Source organism: Typopeltis vanoorti, chromosome 14 (genome assembly GCF_054136105.1).
Source record: "Typopeltis vanoorti isolate ZY-2024b chromosome 14, IOZ_Tvanoo_1.0, whole genome shotgun sequence".
NCBI lineage: Eukaryota > Metazoa > Arthropoda > Arachnida > Uropygi > Thelyphonidae > Typopeltis > Typopeltis vanoorti.
The window spans coordinates 98,817,548-98,836,861 of NC_143562.1; the positions used below are offsets into that span (position 1 = coordinate 98,817,548).

The following is a 19,314-nucleotide window of genomic DNA, read 5'->3' on the forward strand; positions in this document are numbered from 1 at the left end:
AGTGTATATTGTATGAAGTAAGATCAGGTCTAGCTTGGGTATCTCGTTTTTGCCATGCCGGTACTCATCAAGGTGAGCCCCTGAGAATTGCAACTAGTATTTAGGTATTCGTGTGTCATGCGGTCGATTCTACCAATATGCAGAGTAAAAAAGACTTGACTTTATCGACACATAACCTTAGATCAACTAATTCTTTAATCGGCTGAAACATAAACAAACTTGGAAAACGTTCCTAAAATCGATGACAGTTTATAATAAACTTCGCCTATCTGCTGAAGAAAACTCAGCTTTTTGTGTTAGAAACTAACAATAGAGCGCCCTCTTGAATTACTATATTTGTTTTCATCGTGATAATTTTATCTATCATGTACGGAAGCATCGGCAGGTTTTTTGTAAGTGTTATTTAACTGCTGGAGATTTAAGCGGCTTTGTGATAACATTTTTAAGCACATATTTGCGAAATGTAAATACCATCACTTCTAAAATATCTCAGGTGCTGTTGAAACTGGTTGAGTTTAATATTTTTAAAGCGGTTGTACTGTAGCTTTTGGATAACATGCACACGAACTTTGCAACAACTGCTCATTGTGCTATATATGTATATATATATATATATATATATATATATATATTTGTAATAATAATGCAGGCTTTTGTGACAAGTTATCTAGCAAATGAAATAATGCGTGCATTGGAGACGGTGTGGTTTTTCTATGGATTAAATACCTTTGACCACTCATCCTTGCAGCAGAGTATTGTACGGTTGAAGGTTATTCTAGCGCCCATAGTTCAGTAAAGCCAACTACAGTTCTTCCCATCTGTGTTAATGCGCTGCAGATGTAAAATCTTTATTTACATCAGTTAACAACGTTACTGCTGAAGTTACTTTTATAATTGATAAATATGCGAATAAATAAAGAAAAACATTTTTGCCCCTTCGAGTGTGTTTATGCGTATTTTAAAGCCTCACTCACTTTACGTATAACAAAAAAAAAATATATTATTTCGTGAATAACATGTGTCGAAAAGGATTAAATAAAGCATGTCAGAGTTAGCATCAGAATTTTTTAAAATAAAAATATAAAATCTTTATAGGTATCCCACATAGGAGAGGTTGCAGTACCCATGGGACATTAGAGCTGTCTATGGAAATAGAGCCAGCAGCTTGGGTGTGATACAGAGTTATTAGGAATTAGAGCCAAAGCAGCAGAAGCTATGAGGCCACTGCATTATTATTATGTGACACCTCCAATGACTCATTATTATTATTACGGGTAGCTCCAAGGAGTCCTTAGACTCATTGAGGGAGGCCCAAATGTGATAACATTTGGAGGGCGCTACTCTATTCCATAGCACACATCTCGTCGTCAAAGTTTTCACATGAAGTATCTTCATGACTAGTCCACTTGTAAACAGAGGCTCTTACTTTACTTGCTTTAGTATCCCATAATGCAGAGAAAACTACATTGGCTTTTGCATTATTTAGCTTCATTATATTCCTGAGGCTAGTGCCTACTGAATGAGATCTCACGGTTGAAACTGGTCTGGATTCGTTCTCAAACCTTCTCAAAGGATTTGTACTCTGCATTATGGTATACTGAGACAATAAGTATGGAAGCTGTCAATTTCACAAGTGGTCTAGTTGTGAAGATCTTCATGTGCAAATTTTTTGTTTGCTTATGTTTGGGTAAAGGATTAAAAGAATAATATACAAGCTGAACAAAACTAAAGTATCCTTTTTAAGACCTTGTGGATCACCACCCAGTGATCCAAATGCTGCAAAACTTTGCAGGAATACATTGTCTGTCATGCAAAAGTGATATCTGAGAAAAAACCGTAGTTCCAGAATTTACCAGCAGGCAGTGTTGTATGATGTACTGAATGTAAATGTAGTAGTTTTCCCGTGTTTAAGAAAGAGAAAAGTGACACTATCATAACACATTTTTATCCACTTCTGTTATGCATTCATGGGCGGCACTGTTCAATCTGCTACCCTTCTTGGTAGGCCATAAACTGCATCCTTTGCACAGTGTGTTCAACAGCAGAATGCAGCCAGCTGGTTGTGACTGATGTGCACAGGCTGTTATGCTGTCTTTCAGTGCTAGCAAGTTATTAGGATGATCCCAATAAATCCTGTCATGGAGAAATCCCCAGAACTAGAAGGTATGGGATTAGATCAGGTGAATGAGGTGGCCATGCAATGGGAAACATACGGCTGATCAATCTGCCTCTGTGAAATGTTCTCAAAGAACCTATATAGATTGACAGATGTGTAGAAGGGGACCCCATTCTGTATTATTTATGCACATGCTGCTGTAGCTATGCGCAACAAAATTGTTCATCATATCACGATATCTCTTGGCAGTAACTGAGCATGTCACAGGACCTGACTAGCGAAGGTCATCAAAGACGAATGGTCCAATGATAAACAATGCTGTAAACTTTAACCAGACAGTAATTTTATGTGAATTCAAAGTAATTTGTTGAATTGCATGCTGGTTTTGCATAGCCCATACCCAGCAATTGCGGGTAGTCACAGCTCCATTCAGGTGAAAGAGCCTCATTTCTCCAGAAAATCATCCATGGCTATGCAGTATCTCTCTCCACTTGAGCAAGGAATGTTAAACTGAATGTCGGTTGACTTTCAGAGTTCTGCAGGCACATCTCCTGTGTCGGGGTTATCTTGAATGGATAGAAATGCAGAATCTTCTATAGAAATTTCCAGACAGTTATGTAAGGCACATCCATGTGTCTTGATACAGCATGTGCACTGCAGAAACCAATGCTGTTATTCATGGCCTGCTCCATAATGGCAATAGCAACTTCATTCATTTGTTGTGAACCGATTGGGTTTTGACCCCTGCTGATCTGCTCCGAACAGTCTCATTTCTTTACAACTAATCGCACATTGCAGAGAACATGGAGATAGTGGACCTCATTGACATTTGTTTGGGTAATGAAATTCGTGGAGTGCAGCAACAGCATTGCAGTTGTTTAGATAGTATAGCTTCACAAGCAAAGCATGGAACAAGGTTAGTGCCATCACTGTGGATGGTATTAACAACCAGAATGAAGGAAACAATCTTGTTCCTTTTTAAACCTTCCTGGCACCTGCTAAGGTGCATGATATGTGAATCCCATGCAGTTGGTGTTTACACTAAATACATGGGAGTTGCCCCCCTGTTGGTGAATTTTGGAACTACTTTTTCCCCTCAAATGTGTTCTTACAAAGTTTTGCAGCATTTGGATCTGGATGGCATTCCACAATGTGCCTTAAACAGAGATTACTTTAAATTATATATTTAGTTTAATCCTTTATCCAAGTGTAAGCAAACAAAGTTTGCACCTGAGGTATCTTCAGGACTGAGGCAACTCGTGGCAAAGGGATTACTTTAATTTTATCATCCTGTGATTTCTTGCCTATTATGTAAATGGTGTTTGTTATTTGGTCTCATGGCCTAGACATATTAGATATTTTCAGTATTTTAAAACAAAAAAAAAACATTTCACTATAGAAAGAAACAACTGTTTTCCTTGCCTGGAGACACTAATCACGTGATTAACAAACGGGTCATTCTCCTTTCTTTCTTACAAGAAACCTATACACATTGGAAGATACTTGCATAAGTAATCACAGCACCATCCATCTCAGCAGTACAGCATCTTTGAAATACGTCGAGGCAACGATATTTGTTTTAATGTTATAGCCCTTACCATACAACTTGGTTATTATTATCATCATTTTTTAGCAAATGGCTACAAGTCCAAATCTCGTTTCATACCTGACACAAAATCACAACAAAACTATTCCTGTCTCCTGTATCTGGGGTATATCCAAAAGGCAGGTCAACCTCTTCATAAATATAAGGACAGATTGAGATAATGTAAATTACAGAACCTACTAGATAGAAGTAAGAGGGGAGACATGATTGAGACATATAAGTTGGAGGGGGTAATTACCAGATTAGTGTGGGTGAGATTTTTCATAGAATATCTGGATATGGGAAGAATGAGAGACCATCCCTGGAAGCTGTATAAGGGGAGTGAGGAGTAGATTTTTTGCATGGAGAATGGTGGGTGATTGGAATGCATTGCCTGAGAGTGTGCGAGTAAAGGGACAGTAAATGCATTTAAGTCGAGGTACAATGAGCTGTGCATGTGAGAATGGGACCTCCCACAATGAGTCTCTTGACTCTCTGGAGGTCTGTTAGTAATAAATATAATCATTTGTTACTATTATTATAGTAATAAATATAATCTTCCTGCCTCTTTCAAACCACACATCCAGTTAACAAACTTCATCCATTCTTCAAAGGATCATGCTGATCTTGTGTATCCTGGAGTGCATAATGTTTCTTGTTCTTGGAACTTCTTATCACCAGAACTACCAGAATCTTAGCCTACTTTGGACAGACTAGTTAGATCTGTTAATTTGCCTTGATGAACATAAAATGTACGTTTGAGATTTTCTGTGTGCAAGTCAGAACTAGAATGCATTCTGGCAGGACTGGTAGTCTGTGCTCCGGATACTCCATACGGAATTAAATGGAAAACATCTGGACTGAATGTAAATTGCTATAAGTCTAAGAGATTATTTTTGGAATCAGCTATAAAAACTCCCATGATAAATATGGCTGCATGAATTTGCCGAAGATCTGGGAGATAATCATTCTGTGACCACATTCAGCTTGACTTCCCTGAATTAACTTTTTTTTTCCTATCCTGTCTGTAGAGGGCACCATAATAGGATGTTAGTTATTTTCAGTTACAATTTGAATTTTTTTCTATAATAATCAGAGTGCTGTTTGTTTTTTTAATATAGTTATTTATGTTCTGAAATTTGAAATCCAGCAAAATATTAGCAACTTGATAAATTATTTATTTTGTTCATTTGGTGTTGCTTTTACTCTAAAACACTATTACAAATGGCCAAATTTACATCCAGTCCAGATGTCATCCATTTAATTCTGTATGGAATATTTTTGCCATTAGTTTTAATATCACCTTTATCACATTGCATTGCTTTTACAGTTTGCATAGTTTAGCTTTCTTACAATTTTCACTATATTTTTGTAGTGCACCTGATTTACTTCCCAGGAACTTTCAGTGCTATTTCATGTGTTCTTGGATTCTAAATTGAGTCCACCACAATGTTCTGATTTTGTTTTATTTATTTTTATTCGTGTAGACAATTTGCTGTATACCTCACTGGCTGAAACAGTCTGTGAATGTCTTTTTCTCTGATGTTGCACGTTTCCAAAAGAAGTTTGGGTCTTGTTTACAAACTCTCACTTTTTTTCTCCAATAATATTTACATATTTGAATCTAGTTCACCTTAGAAAGCTTCTTGTCTTTGATTCAAAACTTTTGTACATATTTTTCTTTTCAATATGATATTCATTTTTATTTTTTTAAAAGTAAATAGTGATCACTTCCCTTCAGTAACTAGTGTGAATATATTACCATCAGATATTTTCTTATTTAATGTGTTTTCTCCATGTGAATTTATGCATATCTTTATGTTGGAACATGGTATTTATAGTAACTGCTCCATGTCCCAAACAGAAATCCAGTAGATGCTTATCATTATTATTCTTATTATTTTGGTAGCCTCTGTGAAGTCAACAGACTCGTCATGGGAGGCCCACTCAACCAGAAACATTTCTATCATAATGAGCTTTGAAGTTATTTACACTATCTGCATTCACCATGCACTCCATTAATGCATTCCACTTTCAACTCTCCATGTAAAAAATCTGCTCCTCACACCCTTCTTCATCACATCTTTATACAACTTCCAGAGATAACTTGAGTCTCTATCATATCTCCTCTTATCCACCAAACACTATCCACATTCCCTCAAATGCTTTTTATAATCAACTCTCCAGGGGCATGATTTTGCTTTGGTCATTCATCTTTGGACCCTCTAGTGTTTCCACATCACAATGAAAATTAGGTGACCAAATCTGAGCACAATAGTCCATATGTGGTTTAATCAATGTCTTATATAGAGGCACGGCCACCTCTTTATCCCTACATGTCAATGTACTTTTTATCATAGCGGCAACACGATGTGTAGTCTTTGCAACACTTGCGATATGCCCTCAGAATTTCAGCCCCCTGTATACCATCATTCTAAGATCGTGAATCTTATCCACTTCCTGAAGTATTGCTCCACCAATACAGTATGTAGCCATATATATCTTTGTACCCCAAAGTGTAACACCTTGCATTTCTTCTGAGATTTTCTTGTAAGTTATGTAGGGGTCTCCTCCCTGTTATCTGGCTTTTACCCTTAGGCAACACCCTCTAAATTAGTATTACCATATTAATGGTATGAAAGCAAAGAAACAGTGGATGTTGTTCTTGAAGGCATTAATATTAAAACTATAACCCCACTCATTTGTCCAGGCTGAAAGTCTATTGAAATCTTCCTGTAGAGTAACATCAGGACTACTAATAATTTTACCTAACTTTGCATCATTGACAAACATTTGAAGATCTCCAGTCAATCCATATGAAATATCATTAACAATGATATTTCGTATTTCTGATGAAGCCTCAATAAAGGCTGAAACCGGTCTGGATAGTGACCTCCCACCATAATGTAATAACAGCATACATTTCCTAGGAAATGTGTTTTTACATTATGGAAAATGCCAAGAATAGTGATCAGAACTTTACCACCTTTGCTGCGAGTTGCCCGAGTTTGCACTACGTACTTGGACTACTTGCATTAGCTCACACTAGTAGTCGTCGATACTTTTATAGTTTATTATACTATATTCGGCATGAAACTCTCTGATTCCAATCTTTGAGGTTCTTATTCGGTTTTAAAACAATGTGGGATTTAATATCCCCTTAATTTAAATAATGTTTATATCGCCGAAATGAAGCCTATTGGCTCTTTATATTTAAGTATCATTAACAAGTTAAACAATAGGGACCCAAGAACAGAACCCTAAGGCATGCCACTGGTCACCTTCCTTTTTTGAGACACTGCTCCATCATACACAACTTACTGGTATCTTTGAGAAAGCCAATCTTCAATCCATCTAACCAATCTGCTACCTAATTCCATCTTCTGCAGCTTATACACTTATAGCTGTCATGTGGTAATCTATCAGATACCTTTTGCAAAGTCCAAAAAAAAAATCACTGTATGAATCTCCCTTATCCAATACATTTGTCACCTTTATAAAATGTAAGATTGCTGAAACAAGACCTGCACTTCACAGATCCATGCTGACCATAATAGAGAATCTTATGTCCATCAACCTAATGCTGCATTCTGTTAGCTTTGTTCTTTTTCTGTTCTGCTGTTTCGATCTCTCTCAAGAACTACCTTTTTCTTTTCCTTTGTCAGCTTCTCCATCTGATCAACACAGGAAAACTTCTTTCATTCTTCCTTAATAGAACCTTTCGTGGGATGGACCATAATTACAAATAAGTCTCATCAACTAGGTTCCATTTTCTCATTTGCCAACATCAGTCTGCTTGAGATTGCCTGTTATTCCAGTTTATCTCATTTTTATTATTGAATACTCTAGCTTTTGCAAGAATGTGACATCTTGTTGTTATTTAGTATTATGTCACCACTTTTCCTCATTTTAGCAGTGTCAATTATGTCGACTTTTCACTGTTCACCCTAGTTCCCTTATAAAACAACAGGAAAGACCCTTGTTTAACTGATGAAATTTTCATCCAGCATGACATTGTATAATGTTATGTTTTAAGACAGTACAGAATACAGTTTGTTTGGCTAAGTTCAAAACTGCTAACTCATCCTAATTCATTTCATATCTAGGTAGATACCTAGAAATAGAGCACACTGGAAAAAAAGTGAGGTTTAGACTTTGGTTGAGAAGCTGGTTGTTTCTGAGCTTTTCCTGTAGGTTATGTAGAAGTCTCCTCCCTGTTATCTAGGTTTTACCATTAAGCAACACCCATCATATTAATGGTATGAAAGCAAAGAAACAGTGGACATTGTTCAAAGGCAAATCATATTCATAATGACTTAATTTTCACTAGATGACAGTTCACAGTTTTAGGATCTTGGGATGTAACAGCGAGCTAGTTAAAGAAAAGTGAATTTGTAGGAAAATAAATATGAAATGCCTATTTGTTTTTAGAAAAAAACAAACATACTTATTGCAATTGAATTGCACGTAAGTGGAGAACTCATTTTTCAGTGTCTTCTGAAAATTATAAACGTTCAAAATGTGTAAACACTAAGTTGGTATATATAGGATCTTATATGTGGTTTAAGTAGCCAGCATAACTGTAATTAAATTGGATTCCTTCAATAAATAGGATTGATAAAAAAAATAACCTTTTGAATAAAAATTCATGCTGTTTTTGCTGGTATTTTAAAGACATGTAGTTGAGTTTGAACTAAGATTCATACTTTGCTGCTCGTAATTATTGGGTTACCAACTCATTCTTTATTTTAGTAGTACTATTGTCAGCAAAGATATGGCTAGGGTTATTGGTCACAAGAGAGAGAGAAAAAAGTTATTCATATATAGGAAAAAAAGTAGAAGTAGGTAATCAGAACAAATTCTTGGGCACTACTGCATTTGTGGTGAAGTCCAAAGAGAAACGCATTTACTTCAAAATGTATCAACCTGAGAGAAAACTGGCTACCCGATTACACAAAGTGGAAATAAACTAAAAGATAGCAATTTGCTGAGCAGGTCTTAATGTCAGACTTATTCAGATGCTCTGGAAATGTCAGAGCAACAGCATAGGTTTCTCCAAACCTTTCTAGGCTGTGTCCAGAGGTAGCTTAGACTAGGATATCTGCTGTAAATCTAGTGTGGTGGAATCCATACTGCTGCACCTTAATAATTGGTAGGCCTCCAGGTAGTGAAGAAGTTGACTGTTGATGACAATTTTCATTGTTATAAATGGCTGAGAAGAGGTTAATGGACTGATAGTTTTAATGTTGCACTTTTATTCTTTTTTTTTTTTTTTTTTTGAAATGGCTAAATATTATTTTATTATTATTATGATTCTTGCCTCCATGGAATGAAAAGACTCATTGTTGGAGGCCCATCAAAGAAAACAAAGTATCATACCACTACTTGAACTCATTGATCGTTTGCCCTCACTACTATCAGGCAATGAATTCCACAGTTCAACCACCCTCTATGCAAAGAAACCGCTCCTCACCCTCTTGCTCACAGCTTCCTTTTGTAACTTCCAGGGATAACTCTTTCCCTCAGTTCCACCAAGCAAAAGAACTCCTGTGTCAACCCTTTAACTACCTCTCAACAATTTAAAGGCCCCAATCATACCACCTCTCCTAGCTACCAAACTGCAGTCCACATTCTTCCCTCAGCCTGTCTTCATAACTAACATTGTGCAGTCCTGATACCATCTTTGTTATCTGCCTCTGCACCCTTTCCACAGTTAATTTATCTCTTTCAAATCATGGAGACCAAATTTGAGAACAATAGTCTAGGTGTGGTCTGATTAGGGCTTTATACAATGGAATAACAACTCTTATATTTACAAGTCAGCATCCTTCTCAGTATTGCAGCAACCACCTGGGTTACCTTCACCACCTTTTTGATATGTTCCCTGAATTTCAGGTTTCTATCAATCATCACTCCCAGATACCTTACCTCCCCTATTTCTTCCAGTACAGTTCCTTCAACAGAGTATGCAGCCTCCCATCGATATATCCCAAACTTCAAGACTTGACATTTTGCTGAATTAAACTGAAACACCCATTTATTTGCTCATCTGTCCAGTTTATTCAAATCCTCTTTCAGGATTACCACATCTGCACTATTGTTAATAACCCTTCCCAGCTTCTCATCGTCTAAAAAAATCTTATCTGACAGCAGTGGGATATAATATAGCTTTGCTTCCATGTATCAGGGTAGATGTATAAAATTGTGCAGATGCTGTATAGAATAGTTTTTAGTTCATAGAATAAAATAGAATAAAACATAGAATTTGAGTACAGTTTGGGAGAGTATGAAGACCAGAAGCCTCTTGGGTATTTAGGCTATTTTAAATTCTTCTGGTGTATTTCTAGCAGAATACCACCTGAGACATGCAGTGGACTTGCTATAGTCGTTGGTAATTTATTCAAGAATTGCAGGAAAAGAATGTCAGGAGGTTATTTTTTAGATGTTGCAGCAGTTACATCTGTGCAAGAAAGAAATGGAAGTATAGACTGAATTGTATGAAATTGTATCTAAAGACTTTTGTAAGAGACAAAACACATTTATCATTTGTGTAGAGGTGAGTTTTCTGTATTTGTTGGAAGTTTATTTTGCAATTGGTTAGACTATAATAAATTGCAAAAGTTTAATCCTTTATCCAAGTGTGAGCAAACAAAGTTTGCGCCTGAAATATCTTCAGGACTGAAGCAAGGTGTGTGCAGCTGTTGGCAACTCAGAGTAAAGGTGGACCAAGCTCTCATCACTCCTTGTCTCAGTATTCCTACCATGCAAAGCACATGTCCTTGCAGACATGTATAATACTATGCATTGAGGAAAGGGCCACTACCCAGACCGATTTCGACCTTTGTATAGGTGAAGCGGGCTTTAAAAATAAGACTATCCCGAAAGATTGCCCATCTCAGCATTGTTCCACTCAGTGACAGGCTCACCCCATCACCGAGAAGAACTTCTCATCATTGGCTCTACTCAGTGGCAGGCTCACCCCACCACCAAGCAGAGCCATAATCTCAGCTGTGGCCCCACTCAGAGACAGGCAAAAACCTACCCCCAAGCAGAGCCTCTCAAATCAGAGCTGCACCGGTTTCGACCTTTTTGAGGTGTTGTCAGTGGGAGGCAGACCCAGAGGTGGTGACACTAAGGCAGAAGCAATGCAGAGGTCATATTTACCTATATGAGTTGCCAACCAATGTACCACCTTATTATTAAATTATTCTGGAGAAAGATGTTGAAAGTTTATTTTGCACTTGGTTAGACTATAATAAATTTAGTTTAATCCCTTATCCAAGTGTGAGCAAACAAAGTTTGTGTCTGAAAATATCTTCAGGACTGAATCAAGGTGGTGCAACTGTTGGCAGCTTGGAGCAAAGGTGGATCAAGCTCTCATCACTCCTTGTCTCCTTAGTGTCACCACCTCTGGGTCTGTCTCCCACTGACGAGACCTCAATAAAAGTCGAAACCGGTCTGGGTAGTGGCCCTTTCCTCAATGCATAGCATTATACATGTCTGCAAGGACATGTGTTTTGCATGGTGGGAGATACTGAAACAAGGAGTGATGAGCGCTTGGTCCGAGTTGCCAACAGTTGCACCACCTTGCTTCAGTCCTGAAGTATTTGTCTTTCAATTCGTAGTTAGATTTTTTTTTTTTTTGCATGCTTTGGGGTAGAAAAAGGCTGAAGTTCTTGTTTTAAGTCATTTGTAATATGCTAAATTTTCTTTTAGAGCATCTTGACACACCTGTTGTTAAACCATGACTTGCATTACAAATGGAAATTTTGAATAGAGTAAGAAAATTAAGGCCCTTTCATTCCAGCATGGATAGTCTCAATAATAGAGTAGAAGAGTAAAGTATAAAGGCTCCAGAGGTCATTTCACTTGATCCTGTTATGATGTCATGTTCACAGTGTCGAGGTTTAGAAAGGCTGAGAAAAGGTCATTCTGTGAAATGAAAAATATTTCACACGGGGGGGGGGGGGTTTAACCACTACAGCAACTTTGGCTCTTTTAACCATTCCATACTAATAGAATCAAATAACTCTCTCTCCACTTTCCCCACAGTCTTGATATTTTCCTAACAGCTTGTTAATCATAGGGGCATTGTGATAATTTATGTTCATAGTTCATTTTTGTAAATAGTTAAAAGTAAGGACAGGAAGAAAAAGACTTTTGGACTTGTTGCCCATTCAGAGAGTACTTAATCTTCTTTGCTATATCATAACAAGGAGATATTGGATACCTCCACCTGTTTATGTAGCTACTGAAGACATTGCCAGCATTTAATATTCTAGATAATATACAGAACCAAACCTTATAGAATACATCAGGAGACTTCCCGATCAGATGATATATCATTCTGCTAGATTGTGCTTGGAGGAATATCCAAGCAGTGATATATGTTGGAAGCAGAATTATATATCATTGATGGAAAGTCTCCTGATGTATTATTATAAGGTTTGTTCCTGTGTACCATCCAGAACACAGCCTGATTGATTCACGTAAACAATGAAGCAGCTACGTCATTGTTTACGTGATTTCAAATATTAGTTATAAATTAGAGTACAGAAATAAAGCTAACATACATGATGCGCTCTGTGCTGTTCATTGAAAACATGGCATTTTATGTTATTTTTTATTTTATTATTATTATTATTTGGAGAAGCTGAGAGTGGTAGTTAAGCTGCAGTCACTCTTTTATATGTATGCTGAGTTTGAGATCTTATTTCCATCCAAAAATATCTAAAAAAATTATCACAATAAGCACTTATTCATTATGTACACTAACTAGATAGTCATGTAAATTAATAGTTTATTATTAAACTTTTTATGCAGTGTTCATGTTATTGTGGTGTTAACATGGTATGTTTTATTTTTAGCTGTCAAGTATTGACATTTCCCATAAAAATGTTAGGTATATGTCTAATTTTCGGACTGTTACCCTTATACCAGGAGATGGGATTGGACCTGAAATTTCTGTAGCAGTACAAAAAATTTTTGATACAGCAAAGGTAAAATTTCTTGTTTTAGTTATATATTGTATTAATTTTTTTTTCTTACCAAGGTCTGATTATATTGTACTATCAAAATGTATATGTAGTTTTAACACACACAAATGTCCAAACCAATTTTAATATTGCTTAAAACTAGTTTGAACAATATAAAAATCATTAATGGAATCAGATGGCTATAATCTTAATCATAGTCTATGGATATTGGTCTCTTCCACTTTAACTTAAGGATACCATAATGAAACATAGAATTTTGATTTCAGGTATTTCTGATAGAATCTTGAAGTTTCACATGATGCTCACATTTTCCAATGAAAAAAATTTGTGATTTTTTTTTGAAACTACAAAAGACACTTTTGCATCTATTTCTAAATTTGTTTATCAGATTCCTTGTGAGTGTAATTTAATGTACTTTGGACATTAGCCAGTCTGTGCAAAAAAGAACTGGTGAACATTAGTATTACATTGAGCACTCAGTTAAGTTCCTTAAACCTCAAAAGTTAGGACTTGAACAACACTGTATTGAGACTGAACAGAGTACAGGCAGTCCTCGGTTTACACCTCAGTTCTCTTCCTGAAAAAAACGGGCGTAAACTGAATCACCGTAAAACGAACCCAATTTTAATGGGAGGTATGAAGTTATGTTCTGCACAGTCAAAAAATATGCACATGAAGTATGTGTAACATTATTATATTTAAAGCTTTGATAAAACATACATATATATTTATTAAAATAAAATTATTAATAATGAAAACAAAACAAAATTATATACAAAAAATATGAAACTTCGAAAAGATATTACATATTTCTATGTTGAAGTTCCTGGTTTCGTATCACCTGCATTTTTTTAAAAAAAAAGTATCCAGTGTTAACTGCCTAGATTTTCTTTTCTTTCTTTAAGGAGTTCAGTGTAAGGTCGAATAGATGTGATTACTCTCCTTTTTACGTTCGCACTCCGTTCCCAATCATGGTCCATTTCGCAGAGTTCATCAATCAATGTTTCTATGCTTGCAAGGATACTCTGTAAATCAGCCGTTTTCATATCTCTCAGAGGACCGTCTTCGTTTTCTTTCTCCTCCTTTGGATGTTGACTTAATTGTTTGGCTAATTCTTTTAAGTCTTCATTGGAAAGCGGTTTATCATGGCTCTCTAAGACTTCTGTCACATCTTCAGCTGTAATATCGTACAATCCCACCTTTCGCACAAGCTTGGTAACATCTTCAATAACATTCTCCAGTTGCTCTAATTCCTTGAAGTCGTGCATAAATGATGGAAGAAGTTTTCGCCATGCTCCTTTTAAACACTTTGCTGACATGTCATTCCATGCTGCCTCGATGTTGTTAATGCCCTTCAAAATATCGAATGACCGCCAATAGTCTTTAATAGTTTTTCCTGAAGTGTCCAAGACTCTTACCATTTCCATAAATGTTATATGGAGGTAATAGCTTTGAAGATTTATATAATCCCCTAAACCATCGGTTGCAAAAGCGATGTTGTGTTTGGGGTCATGTAAACTACCTTGACATCCAATGGTGTTCTTACCTCAGCAAGGTTTTGAAGATGTCCAGGGCATTATCCAAGAGAAGGAATGCCTTGGTTGGCAAATCATTTTCTTTACAGAAGCGAAGCATGGTAGGACAAAAATAATTTGTGTACCAATCTATAAAAACGTCTTGTGTAACCCAAGCTTTCTTGTTCCATTTCCAATAAACTGGCAGCATGGCTTTTAGACCTTTGAAGGCACGTGGTGTCTGTGAATGGTACACCAACATTGGTTTAAGCTTCAAAGTTCCGGAGACATTTGCACCCAACAACAGCATAAGTCTATCTTTTGCAGCTTTAAAACCTGGAGCAGAATGTTCTTCACAGGAAATGAAGATGCATGATGGCAATTTTTTCCAGTAGAGCCCAGTCTCATTAACATTAAAAATGAGATCAGGAGGATAACTTCCTTGTTCTACTCAGTCTTGAAATTCTTTCGGAAAAGCAGCAGCTGCTGCAACATCTGCACTTGCTGCCTCACCACATAATTTGACACTGTGGCACTTGCTTCGAGACTTAAATCTCATGAACCAACCTTTGCTTCCTAAAAATGTTTCTTTGCCTCCATCTGGCTTTTTAAGATCCTCAAAAACTGTTTTTGCTTTCTCAGTTATAACAGCCTGCATCAGAGGAATGTTTTTCGGATTCAAGGCATCCACCCATAATGATCATAATTTTTCCATTTTTTCATGAAGTTTACCCCTGCTATAACGTTCATGTTTTGCATTTAGTGCTGCTGTAGATTGTTGCGTAGACTGTTTTATTCTATCTGCATTTTTCATAATTGTAGTAACAGTCGATGGAGGTAAGTTCATACTTCTACAGACATTAGCACGTGTCTGCCCATCTTCCATTCTTCGAATCACCTCCATCTTCTTTTCAAGTGTGATTGATTTCCGTGCCTTCTTAACACCAAGTTCTGCTAATTTTTCTGCACTTCTATTATCAGACATGGTATGTAATTACGTACTTTATCAATTTAAATACGTATGTACGTATAAAAAAAAATAAATAGAACAATTAGGTAGATTCAACATTAAAATTAGGTTTGATACATATACGTCGTAGTAGCTCAGTAAACACTAGAGTGCCTGCTGGCGTCGTTTCTCAGTCAACCACACTACAGTAAGAAAGCACGCGCAGGCAACCGGCATTATTGTGAATCAGCGTAAATTGAACCGGTGTAAATTGAGGGCTGCCTGTATATCCATTGAATGGTTGCTTAATAGGAGCAGTTTTAAACATGAACGTCTCTTTAAAGAAAGGTCATAGATCCTGACACATTCGAAGTGATGGAATCTGATATAATGACATTTGATAATGGTGAATGATTAACTTTTGAATTCGCAAGTTTGGGAGGAGATTCTCACCCTCGGCATATATCAAAAATGATCTGTAAAAATAGTCATAATTTATAATTATGAATCTTTTTACAATTGCTTCTCTGTGGTGGTATTTCATTAGTTTTGTAACCACATATAATCAGTATTTGCAGTCTTCCTGATATTCATATTTATGTTAAAATGAAATGAAAATATTTGAGAGTGATGTACTTAGTAGATTCTGTAATAATTTCAGTGCTCTTTATTGCAATTTTTAATTGTTTAGTGTTGTGATATCGCTCGTTCACTGTAAAGACATTCTCTTTTCAACAATGATGACACCCTGTCAGAATGTGCACTTCAACCTTGCTTGCAACGTGGTTGTAGTGCACATGTTCACTGAGGAGATTGATTTGTGATTGACAACCGACAGAGGGGAGGGGGAGAGAGAGAGATTATTCAGTACTTGGATAATGAAGAAAACAAGAGAAAGAATTAAAGTTAAAGAATGCAGACCAGAGAATAGAATAAACCAGACCAGTAAATCTTAGCAAGATAAATCCTTTGACCAGAAAAGAGGCACTGTCAACAAGTGAATAGTAAATAAAAGGAGATATTAAGTAGACATTCTATTTCAACATTCATAGAAATGCAAAATGGAAAATTTTGTCTTCTCTCTCCAGAATGCCAGTGATGTTAATTATTTTCTTGAAACACAAATTATTTTTTATTTTCTTGACCACAAATGCTCAAAGGTTTTACAGTGACTGTATTTACATAATTCAGAAATCCTGGGCAGAGGGTTAAATTCCAGATGATTGGAGCAGAGCTCTCATAGTACTTCATCTATAAAAAGGGAAATAAAACTGAATGCAAGAATTACAAAGCTATTTCCCTACTGATTATTCCTGGTAAAATTTATGCATCTATAATTGAGAAATGGCTAAGAACAATTCTGGAAGGGAAGCATGGTTGAAGAAGCTAGATTCTGATCAAATAGAGGTTGTCAGGATCAGATTTTCACTTTAAGACAAGTAGTTGAGAAATCTTGGGAATATAACAAGTTTTGTAGATCTAAAAGGCATATGACAAGGTGCTAGGAGGGAAGCTCTTCAAAATGCAACAGTTATATGGTGTAAATGGGAAGTCATATCAATCAATACAGTCTCTACTTATGCTGTAAGTCAGAGGTTAGAATTGAAGAAGGTATAGCATCTTCCTATGAAGATGGTTTGATATTAAATCAGGTGCAACAAGGGTGCACATTATATCCACTGTTATTCATTATCTATATGGATTACATTAAAAAGGATAGTGGTATTAAATCTGATATCAAAAATGGCAATGTTGATCTGAGCTCTTTACATTATAAAGATAATGTTATACCTCTGAATAATTCCAGCACAAGTGTGCAAGATTCCCTGACTAAATTGAATAACTATTGTAATAAATTTGGTATGGAAATCAGCAATAAAAAGACAAAGACAATGAAAATAAGCAGAAACATTGAAAATTGAGGAAATTGTTCATCAGAGTTAGTAATCGTAACTGATTATGTAATGGTGTAAATTTTTCATGTAGTACTATCATTATTATACTGTAATTTGATTATAGTGTCAGAGGGTGTTTCAGTTAAAGGCATTACTATTCTGCCTCCAGTTGGTAACAGTGATCATGTAGTATTTACTTGATTAAGTATATGAATGTTCTATTCAGGGTGTTCTATCCTGGTGCAGGACACCAGAGTGTACAGAGGATTTGAAATTGGAAGTGATCACTATTTAGTCTTGAGCAGGATAAAATTGAATTTCATATTGAAAAGAATAACATGTAAGAAAGTTTTAAAGCGAATAAAAGTTGAGCAGATCTCAGATGTAAACTGTAGACTAAAATACAGAAATATTATTGAAAAGAAAATGAAAGAGTTTGAGAACAGGAATCAAACCTTGGAGATTCAGTGGCAAACTCTGAAGGAAACATTGATTGATTCTGCCTGAGAGGCATGTGGTGAGGTTGTGTGCAAAGATAAAAAAATCAGAACTCCCTGGTGGACACAGGAAGTTAAAGAGGCAGTGAAGGAAAAGAAGAAAGCATATCAAAAGTTCCTGGCAAATAAGTCAGCTTTTACTCTTACAGAATACAGAGACAAATGTAAGAAAGCTAAACAGTGTGTAAAACTAGCTAAACAAAAGTCATGGGAGGACTTTGGCAAGAATATAGAAAATAAATATCAAGAAGGTGGCAAAATATTCTGGAGGTTGTTGAAGAAGCTTAGGAATGGAGGAAAGAGTGCTGTAAAAGGAATTAGAGATGATAAAGCTGAAATGAAAACAGGAGAAAAAGATATCCTTGAAGTATGGAGTAGTTACTTTGAAAAACTGCTAAATGAAACAAGCAGTGATGACAGCACAGTGATAAAAAACACTGACCAGGCATGCAGTCAGGAATACATTTCCATACTTGAAGTAGAAAAAGCCATCAAAGGCTTGAAATGTGGAAAGGCAGCAGGAGTAGATATTCGACCAGAAATGCTGAAGTATGGTGGTATAAGAGTCTTACAGTGGCTGCACTGCATAGTTCAGAAAGCCTGGACAGAGGGATGAATTCCCGATGATTGGAGTAGAGCTCTCATAGTACCCATATATAAAAAGGGAAATAAAACTGAATGTGAGAATTACAGAGGTATTTCCCTACTGAGTGTTCCTGGCAAGATCTATGCAAGTATACTTGAGAAACGGTTGAGAAGAATTGTGGAAGAAAAGCTTGGTGAAGAACAAGCTGGATTCAGGCCAAATAGAGGTTGTCAGGATCAGATCTTCACTTTACGACAAATAGTCGAGAAAGCATGGGAATATAACAAAGATCTGTATTTAAGTTTTGTCGATTTGGAAAAGGCATATGACAAGGTGCCAAGAGAGAAGCTATTCAATACGCTGCAGTTATATGGTGTCAATGGGGCATTATATCAAGCAATACTTAGTCTTTATTTGAGTTGTGAGTCAGCAGTTAGAATTGAAGGAAGTACAGGAAGATGGTTTAATGTTAAATCTGGTGTGAGACAAGGATGTACATTATCCCCTCTGTTATTCATTATCTATATGGATCACATTATGAAGGAAAGTGGTATTAAACCTGATATCAAAATTGGAGATGTTAATGTCAGCTCTTTGCTTTATGCGAATGATGTTATACTTCTAAATAAATCCGCTACAAGTCTGCAAGATTCTCTGACTAAATTGAATAGCTGTTGTAATAGATATGGTATGAAGGTCAGCAATAAAAGACAAAGACAATGAAAATAGGCAGAATCATTGAAAATGTCAACTGTGTTGTGAATGGAGAACCTGTGGAACAAGTAAAACATTTCAGCTACTTAGGCACAATTTTTACTGAAGATGGTAAACTAAATATAGAAATAGACAACAGAATCAGCAAAGCTGGTATCGTGGGAAGTCAATTGAATAAATTCATATGGAATAAGAAAGAAATTAGTCGGAACACCAAATTAGCTGTATACAAGACTGTGTTCAAACCAATTTTAACTTATGGATCTGAAAGCTGGGTCAGAAGTAAAACACTTGACCAAAGACTAGAGACCGCAGATATGAGAGTCCTGAGAAAGATTAGAGGCGTGAACAGATGGCATCAATGGCAATATCATATTAAAAATGAGGATATTAGGAAAGAACTTGACATTGTCAGCATCCAGGAATGCGTTAGCAGAGCTAATCTCAGATGGTATGGTCACT

At 36.2% G+C, this 19,314-nt stretch overlaps 1 protein-coding gene across 1 annotated transcript in view; it reads left to right on the forward strand.

Annotated features, from left to right (window-relative positions):
- The first annotated feature begins 359 nt into the window (after positions 1 to 359).
- Positions 360 to 19,314, forward strand: part of Idh3a (isocitrate dehydrogenase [NAD] subunit alpha, mitochondrial) — a 187,401-nt gene continuing 168,446 nt past the window's right edge. The window contains exons 1-2 of the mRNA XM_090403633.1: positions 360 to 392; positions 12,569 to 12,700. Of these exons, the coding sequence (XP_090259759.1) occupies positions 366 to 392; positions 12,569 to 12,700 (159 nt within the window). The 5' untranslated portion in view covers positions 360 to 365. The remainder of the gene's footprint in view (positions 393 to 12,568; positions 12,701 to 19,314) is intronic.